The sequence below is a fragment of the Megachile rotundata genome, chromosome 8, assembly GCF_050947335.1.
Source record: "Megachile rotundata isolate GNS110a chromosome 8, iyMegRotu1, whole genome shotgun sequence".
In the NCBI taxonomy this organism is placed as follows: Eukaryota; Metazoa; Arthropoda; class Insecta; order Hymenoptera; family Megachilidae; genus Megachile; species Megachile rotundata.
The window spans coordinates 14,864,197-14,891,134 of NC_134990.1; the positions used below are offsets into that span (position 1 = coordinate 14,864,197).

The following is a 26,938-nucleotide window of genomic DNA, read 5'->3' on the forward strand; positions in this document are numbered from 1 at the left end:
GAAGCAAAGCTGCACGAAGGCTACTCTTTATTTACATCGAGATGCTGAGGACAGAAGAATAGCAAATTCTCCAAAAGACCTAAACCTTATTATTTGAAATTCCCAAATTCCAGAGTAGCTCAGAGAACGTCAGGAAGAGAGATCTCCGCATTTTCACGGATATAAAGTGTAGCGGACGGTGGCTACCGATGGAAGTCTAATTTATACGGGACTGTACACTAAACACGTAACAAAAGGCGTTGCACGCGTGCTGCACAAACGTATCGCTCCGGTTCGCGCGATTCCACAATGAGTTGCAGGTCAGACTTTTTTCCCCTCTCTTTCTTCCACCGTGTTCGTCTATGTCTTTCGAAGCGGGAGCGAGTTTCACCGATCGATATCGTGCACTCGTACCGAATCCAGAACTTTAATTGTTCGAATTCGAACGATTTTGAGCGATCTGGCTTTCTCGTTGATCGAGGTCAATTCGGTCGACGGTAATTCGCACGTGCGATTGCACCGAAAGGAAAGTGCACCGCGAGAAAAATTGCTGCGCGAGTTTGAAAGTCAAACTCGGGGACTGTCATCGTGAAACGACAGATTCTGGTGACATGTTTTACAAGACTTTTCGTTTTCATATTGAAGAGGACAATCGAACACATGCTGGAGCTGTGTTCTGGAAAATGACAATGACTCCTAGTGATGATTGGAGCAGAAAATTGGATAAGTACATCTGACAGCACTCGATTCATTATTTTAATATCAGATCTTAACACTTTCATTAAAAAAGTTTATGTATTTTCGATAATCTTGACGCAAGAAAATCGAACATCGAAAGGTTGAATTCCTAAGGACTTTTTACGATGCAACAAAGAACCGTACAAATGACAGTGTGACAGAGACTTGAATGCCCGGCTGGAAGCAACCTAATTCGCGAGCGGCCGAGTCGATTATAAACAGAATGCGTCACGCGATCGATTATAAATATTGATGAAGAAGGTCAGGGGAGTTTCTCCGGCAACGATCATCGAACGAATCTTAATCGAGTGTGATACCAGGTAACAGTCCATATTATACTTTCGAATACTCCTACCGTGCCGTTCCTATTTTCTGCTAGTTAATTTGATTATGTATGCATACCGTATAAGCTAAAAAATGTTTTATACTTCTCCTGGTTTCGGTATGACTTTCTCGTTGACGAACGGAATTCCGCTGGGGAATAAAGAGAATATAACCGGTGGCTTGTCAACATCCGGACAACCGGAACTCGGGTCGGTTTCCGTTCGGAACCCTTCGATTACCTTCGCTCGCAACGATTACTCTTTATTCCAAACTTGAAACGAATACTGCTTTCCATTTAATGGAAGATCTCTGATAAACTTCGCAAGAACTCGCGCAGCTCATATTAATGTTATTATGGAAATGGGTTATTAATCCGAGGATTAAGTACGGTACCCAAATTTAAAGATAAGCCCAAATATACGTACAAGCATTGGCAGGTGTTGAAAAACGTAACAGACGAAGAGGATGCTATAAATGGTGGGCCTGCCACTGGCCTCGTCCACCTGCACCTTCTTCTTCCTCAGACACGCTCTGCTGTTCGTCGATCCACTGGTGCAGGATCCACTCGACGGATCCCAATGTTGTGGATGACAATCGAAAGCTCCCGAAGAGTTCTTTGAGCTGGTCTCCGACAGGTCGGACACGGACTTCAACAATTCCGCCTTCGGTGTGCGACAAACTCTCCTGAACAGAGCCATCAGCAGGCTGACAACGGAGGTGAACATCAGCAGGCATCGCAGAGAATTCACGAAGACTCCGTATTTTAGGGAAATTTCTTGCGCCAGGAAGACGCAGAGCTCGGGTTCAAAGTTCAGAACACCTGTTACTCCGATGCACGCGCTGATCACGCTCAGGCTAACCAGGTGATACTTCAGGTGATTCTTCGTGAGGTTCAGGCCATCGTCCCTGGTGCTGATCGCAGTGAAAATGGCGATGGACGTCAGAGTCAGCTCCTGGAGGATGGTGGACGAGTTCAGTATCCACACTAGGGTCGAGCAGAATTCTGAAAAGGGAGGAAAATTAGTAAGTGAAACTTCGGAGCGGGAATTTTGGAAAATAATGCATTGCAATGCCGTGGGATGGGGAGCATTCAAATGGAAACACCGAATATGAGATGCGGAGCTATTATAGAATCAGTGACGTCGGAGAGGCGGAAGTGGCAGATTTTATGGGACTATTGGAACAGATTGGAAATGGATGGGAAATGGGCAGCAAAGTACGCAAGATGGACTCATTATCTTGAATCAATGGCGTCAAAAAAGCGGATGTAAAACGTATGATGGGTCACTTGGAACAGATTGAACGTCGTGTAGTCGACTAAAACGACGAGCAGACTGGGAACTTATACAGCAGACTGGGAACGAAGGCGCGTAATCCAATTACAAGAATAACCAGTTAAGGTTTAACGTTAATTGGCACTTGTAATTCAAGCGGATAAACATTTCGCAATATCTTTCTGTAGGATTTTCATCGAACTTAGAGTGATCCTCGTATCTACAAATCGCTTTCTCCACGATTAATCTCGTAATACCCCCGAAGCGTAATAACGGAGCTGTATGTGGACTTATGATTCACTGTTTCATTACCTCCAAAGTGATTACTCGGTCGAATGAGCGTAAGAATCGCGTACAGAAGCAATCCAAGTTGATGAGCGAGGCTCTCGGATAAAACGGCCACCGTGAACACGTCGATCCTTCTTTTTGCGGAAGATGGTTGATTCTGATAGATCAGAAGAGACCAGGACAGCAGCAGGATGCATATCGGTGAACCTACACAGGTGGGCAGCCATTCTCCTACCTCGCTTCGCATCTCTGGAAATAAAAACGAAACAATTTATTTAGGGATCGGTGTAAAATAAAGGCGGGTACGTTCGATGCAAGCTACCGTAATCTACAATGTATCGGCAGTTATAATTACTTTTATTCTACGGCAAAGAAATCGAGCGGAAAGTTTAAACAAAAGAAAGAAAGAGAAAGAAGGAATCACAGGGAAAATCAGAGATGGATACTCGTTTTCTCGACGTTTCAAAGCCAAGATTCTCAGTGAGAGTGGTAATGCCTTAATCTCGATGAAAGCTCCCTGGTAATTAGCGGTGTACAGTGGAATTATTACATCCTCGTGATCTCGGAAGAGCCACAGAAATTATTGTTAATCAATCTGCGGCTACTCGGGACAGACATATTACCGCACGAACGAGGAAGTCGTAAACGCTTGGTTTCACGTAAAATGTCAACGGAGGAAGAGGGAAATGTCGTCGCGAGGACACTTTGTGTCCTGTCGCAAATTTTCTTCCTAGTTCTACCTACTTTGCCACGGTTTCCTTGCTTTTGACCGTTTCTGTCGCTGCCCTATGTAACTTTCTATTCCGCGTACGGTCGTGATTTAATTCGAAAAGTACAGGGTAAGATTGTCTCCTCGAACAAATTTCATAGGCAATTTTTTATTGTTCGAAAAAAGAATTCGTGAAATCTTTTTGAGCACTTTCTCGTGGTTCCTTATCTCAAGTACATCTCTCATCGACAATTATAAATATGTATCTTCTATCTCGCTATTTCCTAGTGTATATTGAATACTTTTTCCTCGTTTCAATGCTATCTATACACTTTCACGCGTAATCAACGAACCTCGGCCGCTCGATTTCCAACACATTTTGCAATATGTTTATTTTTTCGTCAAAACTTATACGAGACGTTAACGCTCTAATGATGGGTATTAGATCTCTATGTTTTCAGTTCTCGTGGAGAATTGCTATGAAATCAATGATCGCAATCGACTTGCGTAACGAGTAAACGCAGTCAAGAGCAGAAATCTTTGAGCAAATCTGCTTTTAATAATTCATAGCTATGTTATAAATTTACTTTAGGTTGTTAGGATACGTCCGATTAACGCGTTGATTAGTTAGAAATGATTATATATATTACCGTGAAAGACCGAAATTGGAGAACATATACCAAATACTTCGGTGAAAGACCGAATATTTTATTACATTCTTGTACATTCAGACCCTCACCGGTGTATGTCGACAATTACAGATATGCTCTGGTGGAGGTCCAAAAGAGAGGAGCCGACAAAGAAGCGACTGGCTCTCTCCCGCCAAATCCTGTGTTCTGCGTGGAGTCAGTCAGCTTTGTCAATCTTATGCAAGCTTTGATGATGCGAGCAACGTTTTCTTAATTTTTTTTCCAATACCGTAATTTATACTGAATGGATACTGCAGTAAATCGTGATCTTTTTCTTGAAAAGTTAAATGCATTAATTGCGGGTAAACGAGAAGACAATTGTTTTTATTTTTCTCAAGAAAAGTACTCTAAAATACTTTCTGAAGTGGTTTCTGCTAAAACTAAGTGCAACACACCTTTGGATTACGGACGATTAAAACGTTTTGACGTTTTAAAAATTAATGATGAAAAGAAATTAATTGTACCATTAAAATCAGGGGAAACGAATATACAGTATTATGTTACCAATGAAAAATTGTTCAGTATACTATATGAAACTCACGCCAGAATAGGCCACGGAGGAAGAACACGTATGCTTAGAATGTACTATGTGTTTTAAATTCTTGGTCTCTCCTCTCAGAAAGAGAGGCGAAAAAGTTACGTCGCCCTTGTGACGTTTTATAGCGACTGAATTACGGAGAAGAAAATATAAATCTCCGACATGTTCGACATTCACCATTAGCGCATGGCGAATGTCGACATTTACCGGTGTAAGTCAGAAATGAGGGTATTTAGCAAATATTTCAGACATACACCAAGCGACTATGTGAATGTCGATATTCACCAGATTTCGGTCTTTCACGGTAACATATACACGTTTCATTATTACGTGGGATATCAATAAGATGAAAGTGAAATTCAAATACAACTTTTCATTCATAGTTCTATTCTGCATTCAAGAACCGTGCTTATATCAGCACGCGAATACTAATATTAATACGTAATCGAGGGTTGTTTAGAATAATAATCGTGTTACTTGAACAGAAGCAGAAATTATTCGAGTAGGGTTGAAATTAGAGAAACGATAGAAAGCAGGTTAATTTTCCTTCTGCTGATAACAATGTCTCTCTAAGAATCCAGTCTGAAGATCTTGCCTTTATTATAGTTCACTGTTTTTACCCGATGTGAACATCATTCTTCCTGCCGTTTCTGCCGGAAGTAGGTTATGCGAAGAAAGTCCACGGAAACGTATGTACGGGACCGTGTATAATAATCCTTTTTGAAAAGAATTTACTTTCGCACGAGTTCGACCACGAGTGCAGAAATGCCGAGATCCTTTCACTGTACCCTTTTAATTAATCATCTAGAAAAGAAATGAAATGACACTTCGAAAACCTTTCAGTAACTTTACCTTCAGTAAGTTTCTAAACCTGGGTTTGCTTTCCAAAAGTCATTTACCTCGAGACAGAAAACAAAATTCCTTCGAGGAATACACTTTTGGAATTAACCGTATCGTAAGCACGACACACATTCCGGTATTATTGCTTCCTAAACACTCGTATAGAGAAGCACACACATAAAGGAACACGTTCGGAGGTCTATAGATTATATAGAGACGCACCGGTGAGAGGTGTGTCGTTCGATTAGGTTGGAATGTTGAGAGGTGTAGCATCGAGCAAGGTCAGAAAAAATTGTGGTCGCCACATGAGATCAAGAGGGAAAGAACTTGGCCTTGTTTCGGGCCCAAGGAAGCTCGAACCAGTTTTAAAAAGATAAAAAATCCTCCGAGGGAAGATGCAACGTCCTTGGTCCTTTCGGGTTTCGTTCTATTAGAATTTTAACCTTCTAGAACAACACATAGAATCACGTCCTTCGAATACTGTATTTCTACTTTCCATTATCTAAAATTACGCTGCTCTAATATATTACAATTCTCGTGTCACGAAGAATAATGATGCCAAAATCCATTTGTCGACAAGAGACAAATATCTTTCGAACACTTTGTATCGCTTGCGAGTCAAGCTTGCCAAAGTTCTAAAATAATAGTAAGGGATTTGTCAATGAATTGATTCGATTCCAAACACCATAGGAAATTAACGACACCGATGGGGCGTAGGGATCGTCAATTCCAGCAATTACCTTACGTTGGCACGAAATTACGTTTCATGATTGTGACCTCTGGCCAATTAGGCCGAGCAATCAAGCATCCCACGTGAAAACGATATCTGATGTCATGAGCATCGTGCCCCCTGGTAAAACTGGATGCTCTCTAACTCGGTCATGTGAAACTCTGTCGCCCGCTCTTCTCTGTTGCTCTTAGCTCGTTCTCGAGCCGGAATGCTCTTCTACCTTTGAGGAAGAGTACGGCCTCTACCTTGGGAATTGTTTCTCACGGTTATGCATGATCCGCGAAGAGGAAATTTCTTTTGGCCATGTACATCGATACTACACGATGCTCGAGTATGGCTTGATCGGTTCACCCGAGACGAGCTTCCGCTTCTGGATTTGGTGAATCGAGTGGAAACTGGTTCTCCAAGAATTCCTCTGTCGGCTGATTAAATTTTCATCTCGAAGAAATATCTTTCGCCTTTTTACGTTTAGAAATCTATCTTTCATGAAATTGCAATTAACTTTCACGAGTGATTTGTTGGTCGGTTATGATACGATAAGGATCTATTACATGATGCGATTAACAATTGCTACAACGTTTTTATATCTCGCAGCGAAACTTTCATAAAATTCTAATTATTCTCATGCAATCTTTCGATTAAAGTTTTTACAGAAGTTCTATCGCGTGGGCCGAAAATAATCTCTCTTGTATCGTCGCTCGAGGGTTAAAATTAGATGAACAGAACGTACGCAATGACAGTTTGATCTGTCGATATGAAAATATATAGAGACGAGTAAAGATTACGTATCCGCTTCCATGCGAGACACGGCAAGGAGACTGCAACGCGGTCGAAGATAATTCGAGCGAATTAGACCCTTCTAATTCGAGTGTTGGCACGAGAGCACACGGGGTGACTGCATCCTCGCTCAAAAGTGGGTTACGAATACCGCGAGAAAGTAACCGAGAGCCGATCTATCGCGTCATCGTGGAAGATTAGGTGCGGCGGCTAGTGATGGGCATTCGATATTCTCTCTTCAAAATTTTCAAAGTTGCCAAAATTCTAACAGTCTTAAATAAACATGTAACATCTGGTAGCCTCAGAACTCGAAGAAGACTAGATTTCCGATACAAATAAAAAGTCAAAGACTAATGTAAGAGACTTTTCGTGTAACGGAAGCAGCAAACACGGCAAAGAAGTAAGTGGAATGTTAAAGTCGCTACTAGGTTCGTCTCGTTAGCATCGAAAACTCGCGTTATCGGTTCAACGTCTCGAGACTGGTCGTCTAGAAGGATTTAGACCGATCTTGCTACGGCTTCGAGTATTTTTTCACCGGCATCGTAGTAAAGAACACGCGTGCCAAATTCCTGAGGTAAACGCAACCGCACTGTCTATGTTCCGCGTGGTTTCGAGGTCAGGGAAGAACGGCTATTTCGCGAACTAGGAACCTCCTCCTTCTCCTACTACATCTTTCCATTCGCTCGTCCACGTATCGAGTTTCTTCTTTCGTTTTACGTACATGGATCAGAGGAATCTCGTCCGAATTTTAATTTCACGGTCCGCGTTTGGGAATGAACCGTTAGAACAGTCGACTCGTAAATATCGAATTTGTGCAGGTTTCACCGGATATTAATTGGAAATATCGTAAAACAAAGGGTACGAAGATTTGTTATATCGTCGTTGCATTCCAAAGCGTTGGATTTCTGTACGTATTTTCACGCGTATTAAGTAACAGTCCGCGGCAGTTTGAACCCTAACTGAGAGACCTGATGCAAAAAGCACACTGGTATTCTGGAAATCAGTATTCCAGAATGAGACGAAATTAGAATTCCTCGGCGGAACAAGCACAATTTCGAAATTACAGCGAACGATGGTCTGCGTATCCGATCGAGGACTGCATTTATATTGTTATGCTCATTGAGCGAATTAATGCACCGGCCATAAGCAGACGCAAGGACGCGAGGCGGAGATGTCCTTGATATTCCACGTATCATTTCCTTCGTTAACGAACGATAGACAAAAAATATGCATAAAGATACAAATATGTAAAATATGAAAAAAAGTAGAGTACTCACTGCAGAGAGTCAGTGATTACGCGGAACAGTCTTCGTGAAATGTAACCGCATCTCTGTTCGAAGCTTGAATACGAGATCTCGTTCAATCCTTTCCAGTCCCTGAAAATTTCTAAGTTTTTGCTTCCACTTTTGGCATCCTCTTCTTCCCTGTTCTGCTCCAACTGTTCCGCTGCGATTATTTCTGAGATCCTATTATGCCTCTATGAATTGATTTTCCTCGATCGATCGAATATCCTCGTTTCTATCACTGTTTCCTATTCGAACTTACACTAAAACAGAAATCCCTTCGATTTCGATAAATCAAACGAACAGAACAAGAGTAGGGCAGGTTTCCCGCCAAACGATATAGAAATCGCCGGTCGTGGATCTTTTAAATCACTGTTTAAATCATTTTCTTTTCTTTCCAACAAACTACACAGTTTAAAAGAAAAAAGTTTTCGAGTTTCTTTCTGACTATCGATCGACTCGAAACTTTCACTGTTTAAGGGTGCTCCCGTTGAATTCCACTGTTTCCCGCTGCAATATGGGCACCGAAATGTTCTTTAATTTAGTGATAAATTTCCGGTTACGACCGATCAAAAACACTCTTTAAGTAAAATTGACGGAGATTGTTATAGAGCGATCGTTTGACGTCGAAAGGGACGAGCACGTTTGAACGGTGCCAGCTGTGATCGAGCGAACAGTATTGCCGCGAAGAAGCCCGAACCGGGACTGACTGTGTCCATAGGATTCATTTGGGTCAGCAGCACAACGCAGTATAGCTTTGGCAAGCCTCCGACTATACTATCTGTTACACGTCCAAGTGAAGGTGCTATACTGTACGGGCTATAACGGAGCTATCTTCGCGGCTTGATTCGATTTTTTTCCCAACTAGTGATTCGACGTTTCATCGTTTCTTTGACAACTAAATGTCTTGTGACTTCTCAGCTTCTATTGCGTTTCAAACACTTTCGATAGTCAGCGATGTTGTTACTCGTGTCCTCGTTCGTTTAAATAAAAAGATACTTTTTTATCGTACGTACAACTTTTTTGCCAGTACATCGAAGGATGCGGAGAACATGGATTTTCACAGGGACACAGAGGTAAAAAGTATTCTAACTCTTTATTCAAATTTCACGGCCAACAACGTCGCTCCGCCACACTTCAATCAGTCACTGTTTTAAAAGAAATATATATATCTCTCATGTACAACTTTTGGGAAAAATATCTTCTGTAATCTCGCGAGGTATCTTCAATTTGTTACACAAACACACGCTCGATAGAAACGCTTTTAAGATTGATAGTGAAGGGGTATGGAAGTCTTTGGTTTCAGTTCGACGTAGTGAGAGTAATCTAGCTGCAAAACAACGTAGCGATTATTTACAAAAGCCCTCTTGAAAGGGTAAGCGTTTCCACGGAACAGCAGCGGGCAGAGTGGTAGCTTTCCAGCTGCCTTCGCGGTTCCATTGTCAACCAGGTCCCATAGATCGATCATTTGGCATCCAGCTTGTCTGAAATACGTACACTGCTTAATAAGAAACGTCAGAGATGCTGTCTAGATTAATGAGTTGTCAATTACAGATTTGCAAAGCCAAAGCAGAGGGACTTCTCCAGCACCACATAACCCACGTGCATGTTCCTCAGGCTGAAGTATACGGATGCAGCATCCTTTCTGCTGAAGATCTCGTAAACTTTCATCGTTCGATCTCTAAAAAACATAATGATATTGCCTGGTCTCGGAAATTTGAAAGAAGGTTTATGCACCTCATCTCCTTGCTTTCGTAGTAAGGATTATTGACGATCGGTCTGCCGGTAGAGAGCATTAAATTTGCCATCAAAGACATCTTTCCAGCGAACACAGCGTGTTCAGGCGTGTTACCCTTTATCCATTCGAATAATTCTTCCTGTTCAATGTTACTGTATTCACCTGGTCAAATAATCAGGGTGAAATAATTATATATTTGTTCTTGAATTGTTTTACGAGATCGTTGTTACCTATGATACTTCTTTCTTCTTGAAGTTTCTCCAAACCGTGATAAGACATTGCTGATATCAACAAAATAGTAACGGCAGTCTTCATCATCTCGTTCTTTAATCCAAATTTGTCCAGGTACTTATTCGAGCAAACTGTGCCAGCTATTATACAGAGATGAGGATTCATAAACAGTTTTAGTCTCATGATAAAAATTGCCATAATGGTGAAAGCTCCAGTCTGTAGGCCGTTATACGCCAGATCAGCATCTATGCATTTCGGATATCCTTTGGTTTTATAGTTTCTGTACCAAAAATAGACCGCCAGTACTCCGGCGAGTACGGCACAAGGCAATAGCAATGTCTTCATGATCGCCTCGTAACTTCTGAACTGTAGAAAATCGAATTCGGCGGAACATGTGTACAGCATCGTGTGAAAATCCTTATAGTTAGTTAGTTTTGACTTGAGTAAATTGAATACGTGCGCGTCGTCTTCGTAAATAGACGAGAAAAACGATTTCAAGCATTTTGTGCAGACAATTGTGAGAATAATTTCTAAGATCGTTTGCAGTTTTGTGCTCAAAAATTTCGAAAATTTTACTGCAAAGCTTAGAATACAACTAGTGAATAAGAGACAGAAATATAAAGAATAAAGCAACGGATTTCTGTCTGTCACATTCATAACTAACATAATAGACCAACCCTGAACTACGCAAATGCATATATAGAGATCATTTGAAATTATTCTCATCCACTTTAATATTAATAATGCTATGATTTGCGTGGCAAATACAAACTGAGAAAATTGCCAGCAGCATAGACTAATTATTGTGGATATGCCCATTTTCTGAAAGAATTAAATGTATAACATTTAATAAAGTGAGTTGTACAGTCATGTTAGAGTAGTTGAAGCCCGATTTAACCCACCAGCAAAGCATCCACGTCATGACCCAATGCTGAACTTTTTCTGAGAATTACTGTCACCATATAAATTTGGAAAAGGAGTAAAGGATATGCAAAGCTTTCACGTAATGGCGGTGTCCATTGGACTCTAGTGCATTCATTGTGATTATAAAAGAAAAATAACGTAGCAACGATTCCACTCCTTATGCTATTACCCAAATACATAGCATAGCAGAATAGTGCAACCACGGTAAACATACTGGAATACCAAACAACTTCTAAATAAAAGTAAATGGGAACTCCCAAGCCTTCACAGCTGGTTACCGGCGGCAGACCTTCTCCTCTTTCTACCTGAAAACAATTCTTTTCTAGATGTTTCATTACAAGGAACCTTCAAATCAAACTAAATGAGTCTCACTTGCCAACATTGCTCTACAGAAATGATTCCCAGATTCTTGGCAAAATGATAAAGATATCCAGCAACTAACTGTAAACAAACGAGTCTGATTCCACTTTATCCTTACACACCTAACCTAAAACAACCCATAAATTTGGAATACCATACCTCTGGCATCAAGCTGTACTTTTTAGTCGCATCAATAACATTTCCGTATTCTGAAATGTTATCGTGACTGATTTTTCTCAAGCCATCCATGAACGTTTCCGATTCCGCGATCGTTTTGTAGTAATAATAATACATCCCCTGTAGAAAAACAAATGAAACATACCTGTTATCTCCGAGGAAATTTCAGTCAGCTCGGGTTAATATTTGATCGAACCTCGTACCATTTCCGTGCGAAAGGACATTTCCCTCTCGATTTCGGATAAATGCGAGAAATGCCGGTCATTTTCGAACAGTGTAGACACATGCCACCGATGGAAAAGGCCGATAGCCACACCTGTCACAGGAGACGAGACGACTTTATGATAACGCTGACCAGGAAAACCAGGTGGTTACGCTTCTTCTTTTGCGAGGAGTCTTGTACCTATCAAATTCACAGCTAACTCGTACAAGTACATGGTTTTATATCGCGGTTTCTTTACTCCTTTAAACCTCTTGTCACTATCCGCCGCCATTTCTGGAACTCATTAAAACACGCAGGGTCGACGAGAACATTTGCGAGTCAGATTTTAAAAAAAACATCAGTCCATCAAAAATGTATACTATACATTTTTCATACGCATCGTCAATTATGTATATAAACGCTTAAAATGATCATATATACAAAATAATATGTGGAGAATTAAGCAAAATTTATGATAAATTGGTAGACAGTATAAATGGGGTGACCAAGTTGCTTACGGCGGTCCTGGAATTGAGTCACGTGACCATGCAGTTCGTAACGCGCCATTATTCGCGCGAATACAAAATGGTTCTCGACGATCTGAAGATTGTTCTTTTTCCTTTTATTTATTTCTCATACCGGCTACAGCTTAACGAGAACGCAAGTTATGATATTAACATCTTGAGGAAGATAGAAAATAACACAAGCAAAAATACGTAATTCATAGTATTTTGAAACTAGAAACTTGAAAACTTCTGCAAGTTAGGTTAGTGATCGATTTATTAAAAGAACTTTCAATATAAACGACTTCGTTGAAAAGAAGTTTACGTATTTATCTTCGACAATGTTTAAGCTTTGAATTCAAGCGTAATATAAGTTATTTTATAGTATATTTAAGTCATGACATTGTATCTGAATATTTGTGTATCAAAATCGGCACTTTGATAGGCTATATGGTTCCATACCTTTTCAGAGGAAAAAATATGTTATCTTAGTCGAAGGAAATGAATTTCCCTCGTCAGAAGGAATTCATACGGCCCTGGATGTGCGCGTACAGCCAAGCGTGCATTGGCACACCCGCTATCGATCAGTCGCGTGTTAGTCCATCGTGACATGGAGGATCTCCTGCTGCAGATCGTCCGAGAATCGAATAATGCAAAGCTACAAAATTTACGGAAATCAGCGCAGGATGCGTATGGTGAGTCCACTTCGCGTACCCTTTAAAACTTCCACGATTCTCGCATTTTAAACATTGAAAAATGCTTACGTCTCCGGCTTCACCCATCATTAACTTGTCACTTACAGTTCTTCGTGCAATAAAACGAAGTTATTACCCACTACATTTTATATAGACTTTATACTAAACTTAAGAAACTGTGAAGTACGTTGGTCTTAATTCATTTTGGCACAGATTTCTTGGAAAAGCAGCAAGGGTTGCTACGCGATCCACCCCACGAGCTGCGAGCAAAATGCCTGCACACCTTTCAGCTAGCACTAGAAACGAAGAGGAGCAAATTCGTCGCGTTCGGCCTGTCGGGATTACATGTGAGTGTTGGAAGAAATTTTTGCACTTATCCGTATCGCGAACGTCACGTCCGCTCGTGGCAAGGAACGCCGATAAAACAAGATACCAACGATGAACATGGTATTCTAAACTATGCTTTACTAGGTTTCGGTATCTTGTAGTCCTACACGAAATTGAAACAATATATCTTTTTTAACACGAAGCATCTATGATAATGCAAATTTTTTGAATCCAGAAAATGTTAAGAGACGATAGATTCCAATCGCCCTACGAGCCTGAGGATGATTCCCTCTGGTTACCCGCGCAAATGTTGCACGCTATGGGTTCCATATTGTCTCAGTCGGACGATACTCAGACGGATATGCTTAAAGTAAGTCCAAATTACCGATAGAAAGAGAAAACGTTTTGAAACGATTGATCTTGCAGGTTTTATTGCAAGTCGCTTGCTCTTCTTATTGGACGATGAACGGACGTTTAATAATTGCCATTCTCACTACCTGCTGCGAGGCTTTCGAAAACGGGAATCAAGCCGTAAGGACGGCAGCTCAGGCTGCTACCAGTCAGACGCTGCGTTCTTTTTGTTTATTTTTAGGTAATTTTTTATCGAGATGCTTAAAACATTGATCACACTTCTCGCGAGGAAGAAAGTTTTCCAATTAATTACTCATCTCGTTTATCTAACGCTTCAACGAAAGTTTGATCGATCACGCTCGCGTGACGATGGAATGCACCTCGCGAATTCCGTGACTAACAAAGTTGTTCTCATCGCAAACTTTCTCGAATCTGTATCGAACGTTTCTTTTCGCAGACGAGGAGTGCCAAGAAATGGATGAAAACGCGAAGAAGAATAAAAACGTATGGGAGAGGGGTGTCTCCTGTTTCAACGAGGCTCTGCCGATACTTCAATACATTTGCAGCAAACTGGACGAGGCTCAAAAGTAAAATAAACTAATTTCGATCGACGATTACACGACTTGACTTTAGAAAATCATGTTCCAGTAACGGGAGAAACGGCAACACGGTGGTGTTCCTGCTCGAGTGTCTTCACACGTTGATCTCTTCCCTCCCGCAGAAGATACACACGAACGCACATTTTACTACATTTCTGTGGCAAAAGTTCTGCCCTGCTCTGATAGCTTTCCTAGGAACGCCGAGGGTGGACAAAACCTTCACTTCCAGGGAGGGAAAAGAGACCGAGCTTGGGAGAGGCTCTGGATATTTGGCTACATCGTTAAGTTTCGACAGCCATCAAGCAAAGACCGTATACAGGTAAGACTATATATCGTATCGCAAACTTAACAGATGTTTAAAATAAAATGCATTTTTTACAGTATTGGAACCGAACTGGTTCGATTGGTGGGTTGCGTGGGTTCTCTGAGACCAGTCCTCGAATCGGTATTCCATAGAATGTTACTCTATCCACCGCCGCAGCAACGTTTAGAGCCCTTGAAGGCTCTGAAGGAACTTCTTCGTAGCCCCAGTCGAATGGTGGACTTTGCTGGTCCGTTATTGGTAGAGGAGGACAGATCTAGTCACATTCAAAGCGACATGGCACTCATGAGACTGTAAATAATTTTGATATGGTTGGTCTTTTAAAGGAATTCGATTCGATCAAAATTTGAATTACAGAGCGATGGACTCGATCGAGGAATCCACGACCGGTGGTTTGAGTATATTGCACGCTAGCGTTTCCTGCGTTGTCGCAATGCTCTCCGCTCTTCAGGAACTGTGCGAGGGGAAGGCTATAAATCACACCTACACGTGCACGATCAATAGTCTATACGAAGATCTGGAATCTTGCGATTATAGAGGACCTCTGACCTACCAAAGCATGGCGCGGTTGCCAAAAACCTATAGGTAAACTCAGAGACTCTTACGTGGTATAAGAATTCCTAAACGAATACGAAACGATGGTGTTCGATTTCAGAGAACAATTGGAGTTGTTGAAGAAGGGAATAGGCTCTGATTCCGAGTCCTCGGGGCACGGACCTTCCGAAGATGGTGACTCGACCGATACCGAAGGCCCTCAGAACGAGTCGGACGAGGTTCAAGAAGAGAACAGTTTAGAAGACAACGATTACGAGATCGAAAACGAAAGGGAAAGACTGAGATTAGAAAAATTGCCTAAATGCCTTCACGTGGGCCGACAAGTGGCCGACGAATGCAACGTAGACGTGGAACGACACAATGCCAGGAAGTTTGTTAAAACCCTAAGAAGCGACCTGATTCCCATGGTATTGAGTCTCAGAAGCAATATAGAGGTTGATGACGCCTTGCAGAATTTTGCTTCTGAATACTGTCAAGGTAAGACATCTTCAGAATTGCATAATGAAATATGGTAATCGTTGCATTATGTTTCCAGGAGTGTTCGCGGCTCAGCAGAAGATTCAAGAGCAAACGGATACCAGCACAGACTCGTGTGCCTTGATCACGATCATGAATGCCGACGGGATCTATTTAGCCACGTACGCGGCTCTGCTTCTCAATCTGAAGTTGATTAGAATCAATTACTACAACGAAGAGAGCCGTCAAGTTCCCATCAGTGAGGTATCGACGACGTTCGCGATAAATGTCCAATTAGGAAAATATGAGAATATAAGCGATTAATTGACCTTTACAGGAACAGTTTGTGGAAGAGGTACACGGATCCGGTGTCCTAGTGTATCTATCCGCAACGTGGTTGTCCGAATTATACCAGCAAGTGTTAGCCTGCAATTTGCTCGAGAAATGTGGTTACAATCCACATTACACGGAAAACAGCGCCTTAATCAATGTACTTACTGGTAAATAATCATTGTAAATTTGTAGCAACGTAATTAATGATCAAGAAATGATACGAACTTGATTCTGTTGAAGACGTCGATGAAATTCCTGGCAGCCACAGAGGCGGACAGCTGTTGTCCGACTACATAAGGCTGGAGAAAGCTCAGTTATCGAGAACGGAGCCTACACCGGAAGCCGAAGCAGGCGCGAAGCTTTCCAGAAGAGTGTTAACGTGTTGTTGGGGAAGCATGATGACTGTTCTAACGATAGGATTGAATCCACCGAAAGAAGAGAACAATAAAGGAATTCTGAGCAGGGACGGTGGTAGGAGAGGTATTAGGGACACTGTTGTGCTATCTCTGGAGGGTCTTCACAAGGCTGCAGCTTTGAGCAACATACTTGGTCAGCGAAGATCTTAATTTAATCGACTCGTTTAGTACCCAGTTCACTAATTCCATTTCTCTGTTATCCAAGGTTTGCAAAGTCGTTGCGGTTCCATCTTCGCTCTTTTAGCGAAGGCTGCCTGTACGGAGCAATCGATATCGAAAATTACGAGAACAAAAGATGTTCTACGTCTGAAGTTGCAAAACAGGGCAACCAATATCCATACCTCCCACGCGTTAAGCATGGACGTACTTTTAGGGAAGGGTTTGGAACTTGGCAGTCACGGAAGCGACTGTTGGCCGCATGTTTTCACGTACGAGTTTGTCTTACAGCTTATCGATTATTTAATTGACGTTGTTATCAACTTCTTGCTTTTACAGGTGCTGTTTGTACGTGAGTAAACTAGAGCACGATTTCTTCGGAAGAAACCAAAATCCATCGTTGCCTAAAACTCAGCAGAAAAAAGAGAAAAAGGATAAAGATTCCAGTAGCGATCCCAAAGGAAGCCAGGATCGTCTGAGGCATAATTTCAGCATCGTAGACGAGGAAGAGGCCTGGTAAAGAAATAGCTACGCGAAACTGGTCTATAATATCTTGCACGAGTTTTCATTTATTGTCGTTTTACTTTAGGGTCGATGTCTATAGCTTTCTATCCAGTCGTTACACCCAAAATCCCAGTTCGGACACGATCCCCGAAATCATTCAGGAATCAAACGCGGACAGTCAATTCAACGGGATACTCCCCGCGGATTACGCAGCCAAAATCGTCTGCGTCTTATCTCAACAAGTAGACAGATTATTTGAGAACGCAGCCTTGACACTGAACCTCCGAGCACTCTGCTTATTCCTCACCGCTCTGTGCAAAGCTAGCAAAGCCCAATTGTTTAAAACAACCGACGGTTCTAAAGATAATAAGAGATTCTGGTGGAGGAGAAGCAAACCCAGAGAGAACGAAATGAACGTGTTACTGTTGGCTCGCTTGGGAGAAGTAATGCTGAAGTGCGTGAAGAGTGGACGTCCTCTGATTCACATAATGAGGGTATAGAAGCATTTAACTATTAATTTTATTAAATGTACGGTGGTTCAATTTGCAAATCTTCAGGTTTGGAGCATCCTAGGACCGCATTTCATGGAGGCAGCTTGCCACAAGGATCGCGGTATCTCTAAGAAGGCAGTTCAATGCATTCACGATAGCATGTCAACTTTGTTGTACGAGCTGATGGAATTGCCGCACTTTCATTTTAACGAAGCACTCTTCAAGCCTTTCGAGAACCTATTGTGCCTAGAACTGTGTGACAGTGATGTACAGGATCAGGTAAGCTATAAATCGGTCTGTTGAAATTGTCGAATGGAAAACAAGTATATCCTCCAGATCGTGAGCTGCATCTGCGAGTTCGTCGAAACTAACGGAACCGAGATTCGATCAGGCTGGCGTCCTCTATTCGGCGCGCTGCGCGTAGCATCGGTCGGTAATTCAGATTCCGTCGAGTCTGCGCCGTTGCTGGAGGTTTTCAGGGTCTTTCTATCCATGGACAACACATTGGTGTTCGCCAACGCGGCGCTAGATTGCATTCTCTGTCTGCTGAGGCACGTGCGAGGCATCGGTGACGCCGATGGTCATCAGGACGATCAGGATCCACTTGACGTAGCCGAGTCCAGAAGAATGAGGCTCTGCGTCGAAAGTCTCAAGTATTTGCTGAGCTGCAGCGACATCCTCGCGTCGATGTACGGCATGCCAGCCTGTCCGATCTTCCACTCGGCCCAGAGGATCCAGGTTTCCACCATTCCCCAATACGTCGATCCCACGATACCCAACTCGGAGCTGATACGATTCGACAAGCACGCTGAATCCATGCAGGAAACTATCCCTGAAAGGCCCCACGATGTGCTGATGGACAACGTCCACACGATCACCACGTTACAGAGCATGGATAAACCCAGTGGCATCCTGAGGGTTTGGTACATACTGATCGAGGGTCTGGCTAGTGCTACCATGATATGTCCGAAACGCTATCAGCCTCATACTCTGGAGACCTTGTTCCATCTGCTGCGGGACACGCTTAATATTCCTGGCCCAGCTTTTGGGTTGTACTGCGTAAACCATCTGTTGCTTCCTATGGTTCAGAATTGGCTGAGGAAAACGTCGAAGATCTTTAGAGGATGGGACAACTTTGCGCCGAATTTTAAACAATGCTGCGGTCTTACGACTGATTTGGTCGTCGATTACTTGGCTCATCTGCAAGGTATTCGAGGCAATGCTTTCGTGTAGTCGGTGTTTCAAATATTACGATTTAGATAGTTTATAAGTCGGTGGTTTTTACTTTCAGGTCCAGAAGTCGTTCGAAACGATTCCTATCTGCCAGCCACGACGTTGATGTTGAAGCAATTGTTACTGGTGATGGCGGAATGCGTCGTGCAACCTACCGAGAGCATAGCGCGTTTGGGCTGCGCGTGTATTAGGTAAGTATTCGAACGTCTCGAGACCGAAACGATTCGTATCTCTGGACTACTAGTCGAATCGATTGCTTTCAAGCTTCGGTTCTCGTAGAAGCTACATGACTCACTATCGAATTAAGATCACCGACTCGCGAAAAAGGCATGCTTTGTTTCGCGAAGCTAACTCGAGCGGCGTGTGCCCAAAGTAAAAGCCCTTCTCGAAAACAGAGGAGTAAGGAGAGAGAGGGGGAGAACGGTAAGAGAGAAAAGGTTGAATCATAACGCGGAGGTTCGATGGAATGTACATCGACGGAGGTTAGATGTATCCTCGTTACGGGCGTAGCGTGCGTGTAAGATGATAACGAAGCTTGACAGGCTGTCCGGTGGGATAAGGTAGCCACCGACACTCGACACCCCCGGAGCGTCGTGCCCGGCAAACACGTACACGAGAAAAAGATGGAGAACACATACACGCGACAACACCACCCTGTCACCACCGTCGTTCGTCTCTCTTTCTATCCCTGGGAGGGACCCAGCTGGATCCATTCGCGCGTTTTCTCCGTATTAATGCACCGTATACATTGACGCGTGTAATTCAATCCTGGGCCGGGCAATCCTTCGATCGCGAAGTATCGATGTACAGGCGTGCGCGGACTTTAAAAACGGGACAGGTTCGCGGACAGATAGCTAGAGACTGCCAGTGAATGACGAACGGGATCCTGAACTGAAATCTTAGAGTCACCCACTCCTGGTAGTCAACCCACTTCTATTAGTGAAACGCAGCTAAGCTTTCCGCTAGCTATCGTACCAAATATAAATGAAGCATAGCTTAATCCGTTTACAATAGAGAAGTACTCTATTACAATAGAGTCCTACAGGACTTGGAGACTTTAGGAACTTGGACATTAAAATTTTACAGAATATAAGTAGGTGACAAAGAACAAATGGTTTTCTTGCAGACACGTTCTCGTGAGCAGCGGTCCTCTTCTCACTCCAGAACAATGGGAGGTGTGCGGTGTCGCCTGTTACCGCGCCTGTTCAAATTCGCTGCAAGAATTACACCAGTTGACCATGGCTTTCTCGCCAAGATCGGAATCCTTTTACGGTGACATTGCTCAGGTCAAGGTTGCGGCTCGAAGAGACGCTACCCCCGAAGAGACCGAACGTCTGCGACAACTGGCTGCCCAGGTAAGTTTCGCCTTCGTACGCTTCTTTCTCGCTAAATATCTCTCTGTCTGGAAGAAGATGTGTCACCCTTTGGCTGTTTGACGTTCGTTGTGCTTCTCTGTGCCCTCGCACACGCCACAAAATCAGCTGAGAGCGTTCGACGATCGGTCATTTAAATGTGTCTTTATTTTGTCGCGATACCAATTGGCTAGTCTGATAGTTGCTCGATTTGTTCCGGTGTTGAGTGCGTAGAGTGTGTGTGAGAGCGTGCGTGCACAGGGTTCGATCGCAATCGAGGTACAATCGTGAAAGGAGCGATTTATCGTGCAGAGTTTTTGTTCGCGGGGTCTCAAGAAATTATAGATAATTGGAAGCGTAACAAAATTTTCTCGAATCCCAGCAAGAATTTATTCGACACTGCCGATTTTTGTACAACGAATCTTTTCATGCTTGTGTCGCGGTTGCAGCTGAGTCCTGTATAAAGTAAAACGTCAATACAGGGTGTTTCCTAATATGTGACAAGCTAATAAGCGGTTTCGAGCTACAGAAATGACGAAGAAGTTGACGCGAATCGATTTTGATCTCTCTGTACGTCTTGATTAACTGCATATTAAGAAACACCGAATTTAATATCGCCAAAATTGCCCGTGAGAGAGACACACAAGTGGTGCCCTCCTGACCTGACTTGCTCTCAGGTGAGCCAGCTGCGCGAGGTATTGTCTGCCATCAAGAGGCAGAATGCGGCTTCACTGCCGACGACACCTTTCCAGGATTCGATGACCATTGAGACGACACTGATCGACCAGCACACTACCTCCTACTCCGTCGGTTGTAGGCAGCACACGACACCCCTCGATTACACTAACACTACGTCGAACACGGGCCCCCATTGGCTCTAGCCGCCCACGGTAACTCACGTCATGGATTTTAAAACGAACAAATTAAAAAAGAATAAAAAAAGAAAACAGAACGATAGGAAAAGAGCAAACAGACGAACGAATAAATCGCATCGATTCTTCTTTTAACATTTGTTAAAAAAAAAAAATTGATTAAAAGATTGATCAGATCGATTAGAATCCACGAGAACAGAGAGAGACTCGCGTGGTCGTTGTCGACAGGCCTGCTTTTTTACAATTCACCACCAATTCTTGCTTTTATCGCCTTTTCGAAGCTCGTTACTATTGGACAAGCGTTCACTTTGTGATCTTAGATTAATAGATAGAAAATATCGATATTTTTCTTCTTCTTTGCATCGACGTGCGCTTTGCGCGTGTTTGAGCTTGCATCTGTATGGCTGATGGCATACGGTGGCGTAGAATTGAAAAAACGGAAGGTTTTTAATCCTCGACTGATTCTGAAAAATTTTTGCCTCGATCAAAAATTTGTAAATTGGCTAAAGGCACTATACACCTTTTGATGGTTACACCTGATACAATCATTCGAGGGTTAAATGATTCCTGCTGAAGTATTCTACGTCACCCTGCAGCGTTGCAATTAGACGGATTGTCAGAGCGCTAGAAAATGAAAGATTTTTGTACGTGACTGCGTTATTATTCGCGTTTTTAATATATACATGTATATTTTTGTACTGCTCCATGTGTGTTCGATGATGCACAATGTGACAAATACAGATGCTTCTATCATTCGCAAGTTCGTTCTTGTATTGCACCCTTTGTTATTCCTTTTTCGGCGACGAAGAACGAATAAAAAGACGAGGGAAAGAGTCGAAGTAAGCCTGTCGACGGTGAAACGAAACGATTGGTAAATCACCTCGTTTAGATGTTTGCACTCGCTGGTAGAAGGCACAGGTCAGGCTGCAGAACCTCCTCGACGAGGTCCTTTTTCAATAAAAATTTGATAAGTCTCGTTATAAAACTATCAAAAAGATTTGTAACGTTCTCGCAGTAGAAAGAGTCATGTCTGGCACATAAGTGGATTTGTCACAGTGACAGCCGTGAATGAGACAAATTGTCATCGCAATTGTTCTTAAATCTATTTATTTTTAATACTTATTTTACACCTTCAACCCTTCAGTGACAGGTCACTCAACGTAAATTTCATTTTTATCTTCTTCTATAGGAAGAAGAGAACGTTCATTCGTACAAATGTATCGGTACGCCCTAATCAGACGCGATTAGGTAAAATTGATCACAAAAGGACCCCGTCGTCGGCCGAGATATCATTTAAATTCAACTTGGCACGGTCTTGCGTATCACCATTAAAATCCATGGCTTGAGTCCATGGCTAGAATTTCACTGTCACATAATATGTACCTGGATGAGATACATGACACCTATCTCCTAGAAGCTGCAGCTTTCGTAGAATGCACAACCGTGTTTACTGACTGACTGAATCAATGGAATCACGGGTTAGGTCGAGCTATAGAACCCACCCATCGTCGATGATCGTGCGATTGCTCTCACACGTCATCGTTAATCACGACATCATCATATCATTGCAAATATTAAAAAAAAAACGAACAGAAAAAAGATGAAAACTTTCAAGCGTCGCGCACGATTGCTCGAGTAGTTTCTCGAATTGAAATGTCCTTCGAGAAAGAACGATTCGAATAATCATCTCGAATCGATTTCGTGCAAAATTTTTGAGCATCTACGAAGAATCGTGCGATGAAAGTTTGCCACGGGACACGGAGAATCTGAAATCGATGCTTGTCTCTTCAGGTGTTCCTCTTGGAGGAACAGCGTACGGAGGATCCATCGAGAAGACCCGACGACAGGTCCTACGTTTTCCTTCTGTATCCACCCTCGGTGGCCACCACTCTCAATCCTGACCTTTATATCGTTAGGGTACAACTCAGGGCTTTGGTGGTTGGTCTTTTGGTTCATCAGATGCTCCTCCATTGTATCGCCAGTATTCTATTGCAGGGACCTGACTCGTCTTTTCCCAGGTAGGTATATTCATCAATAAAGATGAAACTTTTCATCAACCTCTGCGCCATTCCACGATTTTCGTCTACGTTTCAGTTTGTCCAACATCATCCCTCATTCCGCTGCATCGACGTCACCAAAGGCCTCCGTTTCCGGGTGTCTCTCGTATTTATCCACCCACCACGTAGACACCTTCCTATCGGCACTAGATCTCTCTTACGCAGCCGCTTTGAAGTTCGACTGTCGGCCAGGACTGAAATTTTTGGTCCAGAAAGTGACCAACCTCCAACAGCCAGCGAATCTCTATCGCCAAGCAGGAGCAGCGTGGACCATCAAGATGGTAACCTTGTTCGAGCTGTGTCTTCGAGAAATAGAGAACACCAAGGCCACTTTGGACACCGTGAAGTCTGTGCTGATGTCAAGCCCGGAAGATAAAGAATGTCCGAAGAGTTCCGCTTTCCGTAAGCTGACGAAGTATCTGAGGCAACTTCGCAACACTTTCGAGGAACTCTGCGAGAGCTACGTAGAGGTGGTTCTGGACGAGGATGGCAAGCATACCAGAGTGGACAGCTTCTCAGAGAGAAAGATTTTCTTGTTGGTGGCTCAACCGGACGATTACCCGGAGATCACGAGCAAGGAGGCGATTAACAGCAGAGTTCTCGCAACGTCGCCTCCGGTGGAACCACCCACGGAAACTCTGGGGAACCAGGTGGATTCAGAGGATCAAGAAGATATCGAGCATTACAGTCCGAATTTGGACGACGAGAGCGGACTGGAAGAACTTGGACCCGAGTGCGAAGAAGACCCGAGACCGTTCAGGCTGTCAGACTTAGCGGTGGAGTACTCTACCGACTCTGGGCCCGAGTCTGAGCCGGAGACCGACGATTCCAGGCCAGCCTCCAGGCTAGGATCGATCACGGAGAAGGCTGTGTACCCCGACAGGTCCGGTGGAACCTCCAGCGAAGGTTACATCGACGGAAAATTTAGTTCTGCGACCCCCGCACCGGCGACGCTGATCAACAATCGAGATTGTTTGTACTACAAACTGGGTCCCTTGAGGAGAACCGAATCTGTTGACTCTTTCGGTACCTCTCTGCTGGAGACCAAAACGGCGATCTACGACGAACTGTCCAGATACCAGCGGCTGAGATTACAGAGAAGAAGAAGCGACGCTTGCTTGCTTTCCCGAAGAAGCGCCTCGAGATTCATCGAACGCGAGTTCGACGACCCTGACAGATTCACCAGGTTCAGTTTGGATAACTTCAGGTGTAAGTCTGTGATCGAGCTGAGGAAGACCGGCGGATCGACGGTGTCCAGCTCGTCCAACGATCTCGAGATGTCTCCTCGGGTGAAAAGCGAACAGAAACAGGAGGCGAAGATTATCGATAACATCGACGAATTGTTGCGGGATTACGAACGTAGCAAAAGAGGGTTCAGAACGAATCCATTCTTGAAGGACGAGGAAGAGGAGTCTGGCGCGGAGACTCAAGAAATACCGACTCACGAATTCGTGTTCCAGAGGAAGACCAACGTTTATAAGGATAGCGAGGCGCATAGGAAAGCTTGGGCAGAGACGCTGAGCACCATGTTGGATTGGACTCTGGCTTTATCGGTAAGAGCGTGAGAAAACTTGGAAATACTTGCTTTTATTCGTTTATTGCACTTTTATTTCTGATAATTTCTGATCAAATGCGATTTTGTTCGCAGGACGATCAATTGACCCCACTACTTCCGGTCTTCGTAAGCGGCGTACGTGTCCTCACTAGACACGCTGTGGACCAGATTCTGAAGCAACGATTGTCAGCTCTTTTTCACCGAATCGCCGTGCTATACGGGTTAACGAGCAATTAGGAACAGCTTCAATACATCTGGCAACGGATGTATTACCACAATTGATTTCGAACTTTCTTAGTGCTCTTAGAAGCTGGGGTGTCTATAACGAACATCCGACTACACGAAGACTCTGTTATACATCTATAAAATTTCTATGTCTTCGTGAACGAGTTTTTATATGTGGAAAAATCTTTGGAGAATCGATTTCAGTCAATACGGAAGAATTCGTGTTCTAACGAAAACGTTCAGACTGATGATCAGAGTCAATCAAACATCTCACGAGAGAAGGGAATTTGATTTTAACTGTACGAAATCAAGGATTATGTCGTTTAAGGACCATTTCACCATCGATATCAAATACGAATTTTAAATCACCGAACAGGGAGAAGGTGGATTTTAACTGGAAAAGAAGACCTGTCCGAATTCAGACGAACACGACTGACAATAGTACTATTATTGGTTCTGTTTCCGGCGGAAAAAATTCATGTCCCGTTTTCAGGGAACAAGCCTCGCCTACCTTTAGCGCTCAGACGCGTCGACACGAAGAGACAAGGATTTTATTTACGATCCACGCTGCACGCACATCTTTCGATTCTCATTTTATGCTCTTTGCGCTTAACTGTAGTTTGCGGTCCAGTCGCAGCGTCGGATGTGACGGGGTTTTGCTTCCAACGTCGAAGAAGCACGCGTTGCGATAGATTTTGCGAAATGACTCGACTGGCAACTTTTTCATCGAAGATATCGAGAACTACTCTTTTAAATTCCGAGTATACGAGGGTTCGAAAAGGATCGGAAACATTTGTCGAATCTTTCGTTTTTAAGCTACGAGCGAGGAAGTGTTTATTTTCCAATTTTTAATTTTTTATTTTCTGAACGTTTTAAATGAAAATATTTATTTTGAGTCTTTAGTTTTTAGAATAGTTTTGAGTTTGAATCGAAATTCTTTCTCGAATATTTAATTATAATTTTTAGTGTTTCTGAGGGGTAATTCAGTTCTGAAGGAATTAGTATTACGGATAAGGAAAGATGTAATTAAAATGTTACCCAGGTTGAATCTAGGTAGAGAAACGCTTAGAGCGAAACGTTATTCTTCGTGTGAACGGGATTTCCCGAGGATCTTTCTGATTTTGCCAAAGAAAAGGAGAGAAGGTTTTTGGTCCCATCGCACATTCGTTCGCGACCGAAGAACTATAGCAAACAAAGAATCGATGCTATATTTTATTGTAAATAGAAACTCTAGTCGCTGGTCCATCGGACACGAGAGAAGCTAGATATTTTTATTGTTAATTTCTATGTTTGAAATGTTTAGCAAACGACTAGTCAATGATTCTCAGTTTCATTTATCGCTTCGATATATATACTATATATATATTTTGTATATTGTTTGTAAGTTAGAGAATGAAAAAGAGGAAAAATGAAATAATTACCGAGTGTTGTATAAATCGAAATATTGATCCATGAATTTGTCATTCTCTCCTGCGATTCCATCGGTGTTGTTCGATGCATTGTTATCGTTTAACAAGAGCGAGGAGAGATTAATAATTGATAATAAAACGTGCCTAAGGTGAACCCTATTTTCTTTCCGTTCATTCGAAAACTTTTCCCTGAATTACGAGAAACGAAGTATTCATCGAACACCTTCCGACAGTATTTTTAATTGATCCGCGTACACCAAAATAGTTAGCCAACAAATGTACGATCGTTAAATGATCAAATATTCCAAGTTAATAAAAATTGTACGAAAAGTTTACAACAGTGAGTGAGAATTGGATGCAGGCTTCTTTCGGGAAAAGCAAAGAACGCTGCATCCGATTTCGTTTCGATTCTTTTCCCTGTCTTCCTTCATGGCTCGGAGCATCGCATAAGCGCACCATTGATTAATACCGCGTTTGGAACCCTTGCGAATTTCGTCAGGTATCGAAGGTGTCGACCATTTTCTACGGGTGAAGTTTAGTTCGTTTTAACGGGCACAGGAAAGGGCGGGAGACTTGTCTGCGGTCGAGTCATCCTCGTAAAGAGGGAAGCTTACGAGCGACGGTCGTCTCGGCTTATTCTATGCTTTTATTCGCGTCCCATTCGTCGAGGCTGTAAATATCAACGAAGAGGAAGCGGGAGAACTCTCTGGCAAGCTTCAGAAGATG

General features: G+C 42.9%; 3 protein-coding genes across 12 annotated transcripts in view; 1 reads left to right on the forward strand and 2 right to left on the reverse strand.

Moving 5' to 3' along the window:
* The window catches only part of LOC100875901 (uncharacterized), a 59,080-nt gene that overhangs the window by 5,285 nt on the left and 26,857 nt on the right, over positions 1-26,938 (reverse strand). For all 5 annotated transcript variants that reach the window (XM_012284371.2, XM_012284366.2, XM_012284365.2 and 2 more), the window contains 2 exons: positions 2,628-2,852; positions 1,467-2,044 (listed from right to left, as the gene is read on the reverse strand). In XM_012284371.2, the coding sequence (XP_012139761.1) occupies positions 1,467-2,044; positions 2,628-2,852 (803 nt within the window). The remainder of the gene's footprint in view (positions 1-1,466; positions 2,045-2,627; positions 2,853-26,938) is intronic.
* Positions 508-26,550, forward strand: LOC100875676 (brefeldin A-inhibited guanine nucleotide-exchange protein 3). Of its 2 annotated transcripts, none has more exons than XM_076534384.1 (23): positions 508-1,037; positions 12,775-12,999; positions 13,213-13,346; positions 13,562-13,696; positions 13,753-13,918; positions 14,135-14,264; positions 14,311-14,595; positions 14,658-14,891; positions 14,956-15,183; positions 15,254-15,630; positions 15,689-15,873; positions 15,947-16,109; positions 16,183-16,491; positions 16,564-16,786; positions 16,854-17,030; positions 17,104-17,512; positions 17,576-17,788; positions 17,846-18,716; positions 18,801-18,933; positions 19,869-20,097; positions 22,758-22,984; positions 23,061-24,576; positions 24,672-26,550. In XM_076534384.1, the coding sequence occupies exons 2-23, from the start codon at positions 12,915-12,917 to the stop codon at positions 24,813-24,815; spliced, it is 6,573 nt and encodes a 2,190-aa protein (XP_076390499.1). In that variant the 5' UTR covers positions 508-1,037; positions 12,775-12,914; the 3' UTR covers positions 24,816-26,550. The 2 variants fall into 2 exon arrangements, with proteins under 2 accessions (XP_076390499.1, XP_076390500.1); XM_076534385.1 differs by having other exon boundaries at positions 14,326-14,595.
* On the reverse strand, positions 9,247-12,527 carry LOC100875789 (protein C-mannosyl-transferase DPY19L1). Of its 5 annotated transcripts, XM_003702777.3 has the most exons (9): positions 12,003-12,527; positions 11,803-11,915; positions 11,582-11,719; positions 11,435-11,503; positions 11,041-11,367; positions 10,138-10,960; positions 9,907-10,069; positions 9,722-9,850; positions 9,247-9,653 (listed from the first exon to the last, which is right to left on the reverse strand). In XM_003702777.3, exons 1-9 carry the CDS (start codon positions 12,091-12,093, stop codon positions 9,434-9,436), a joined length of 2,073 nt encoding a protein of 690 aa, XP_003702825.2. In that variant the 5' UTR covers positions 12,094-12,527; the 3' UTR covers positions 9,247-9,433. The 5 variants fall into 5 exon arrangements, with proteins under 5 accessions (XP_003702825.2, XP_012139746.2, XP_012139748.1 ...); XM_012284356.2 differs by having other exon boundaries at positions 11,796-12,126; XM_012284358.2 differs by having other exon boundaries at positions 11,439-11,503; positions 11,796-12,125.

Coding starts and splice junctions, on each gene's coding strand:
- LOC100875789 (XM_003702777.3), bottom strand. CDS start 12,093: ATGGCGGCGGATAGTGACAAGAGGTTTAAAGGAGTAAAGAAACCGCGA. Junction 11,368..11,434: donor CTGTAGAGCAATGTTGGCAA/GTGAGACTCATT, acceptor AATTGTTTTCAG/GTAGAAAGAGGAGAAGGTCT. Junction 9,654..9,721: donor TGCTTTGGCTTTGCAAATCT/GTAATTGACAAC, acceptor TACGTATTTCAG/ACAAGCTGGATGCCAAATGA.
- LOC100875676 (XM_076534384.1), top strand. CDS start 12,915: ATGGAGGATCTCCTGCTGCAGATCGTCCGAGAATCGAATAATGCAAAG. Junction 15,874..15,946: donor GTCAAGTTCCCATCAGTGAG/GTATCGACGACG, acceptor TGACCTTTACAG/GAACAGTTTGTGGAAGAGGT. Junction 24,577..24,671: donor ATTGGACTCTGGCTTTATCG/GTAAGAGCGTGA, acceptor TTTTGTTCGCAG/GACGATCAATTGACCCCACT.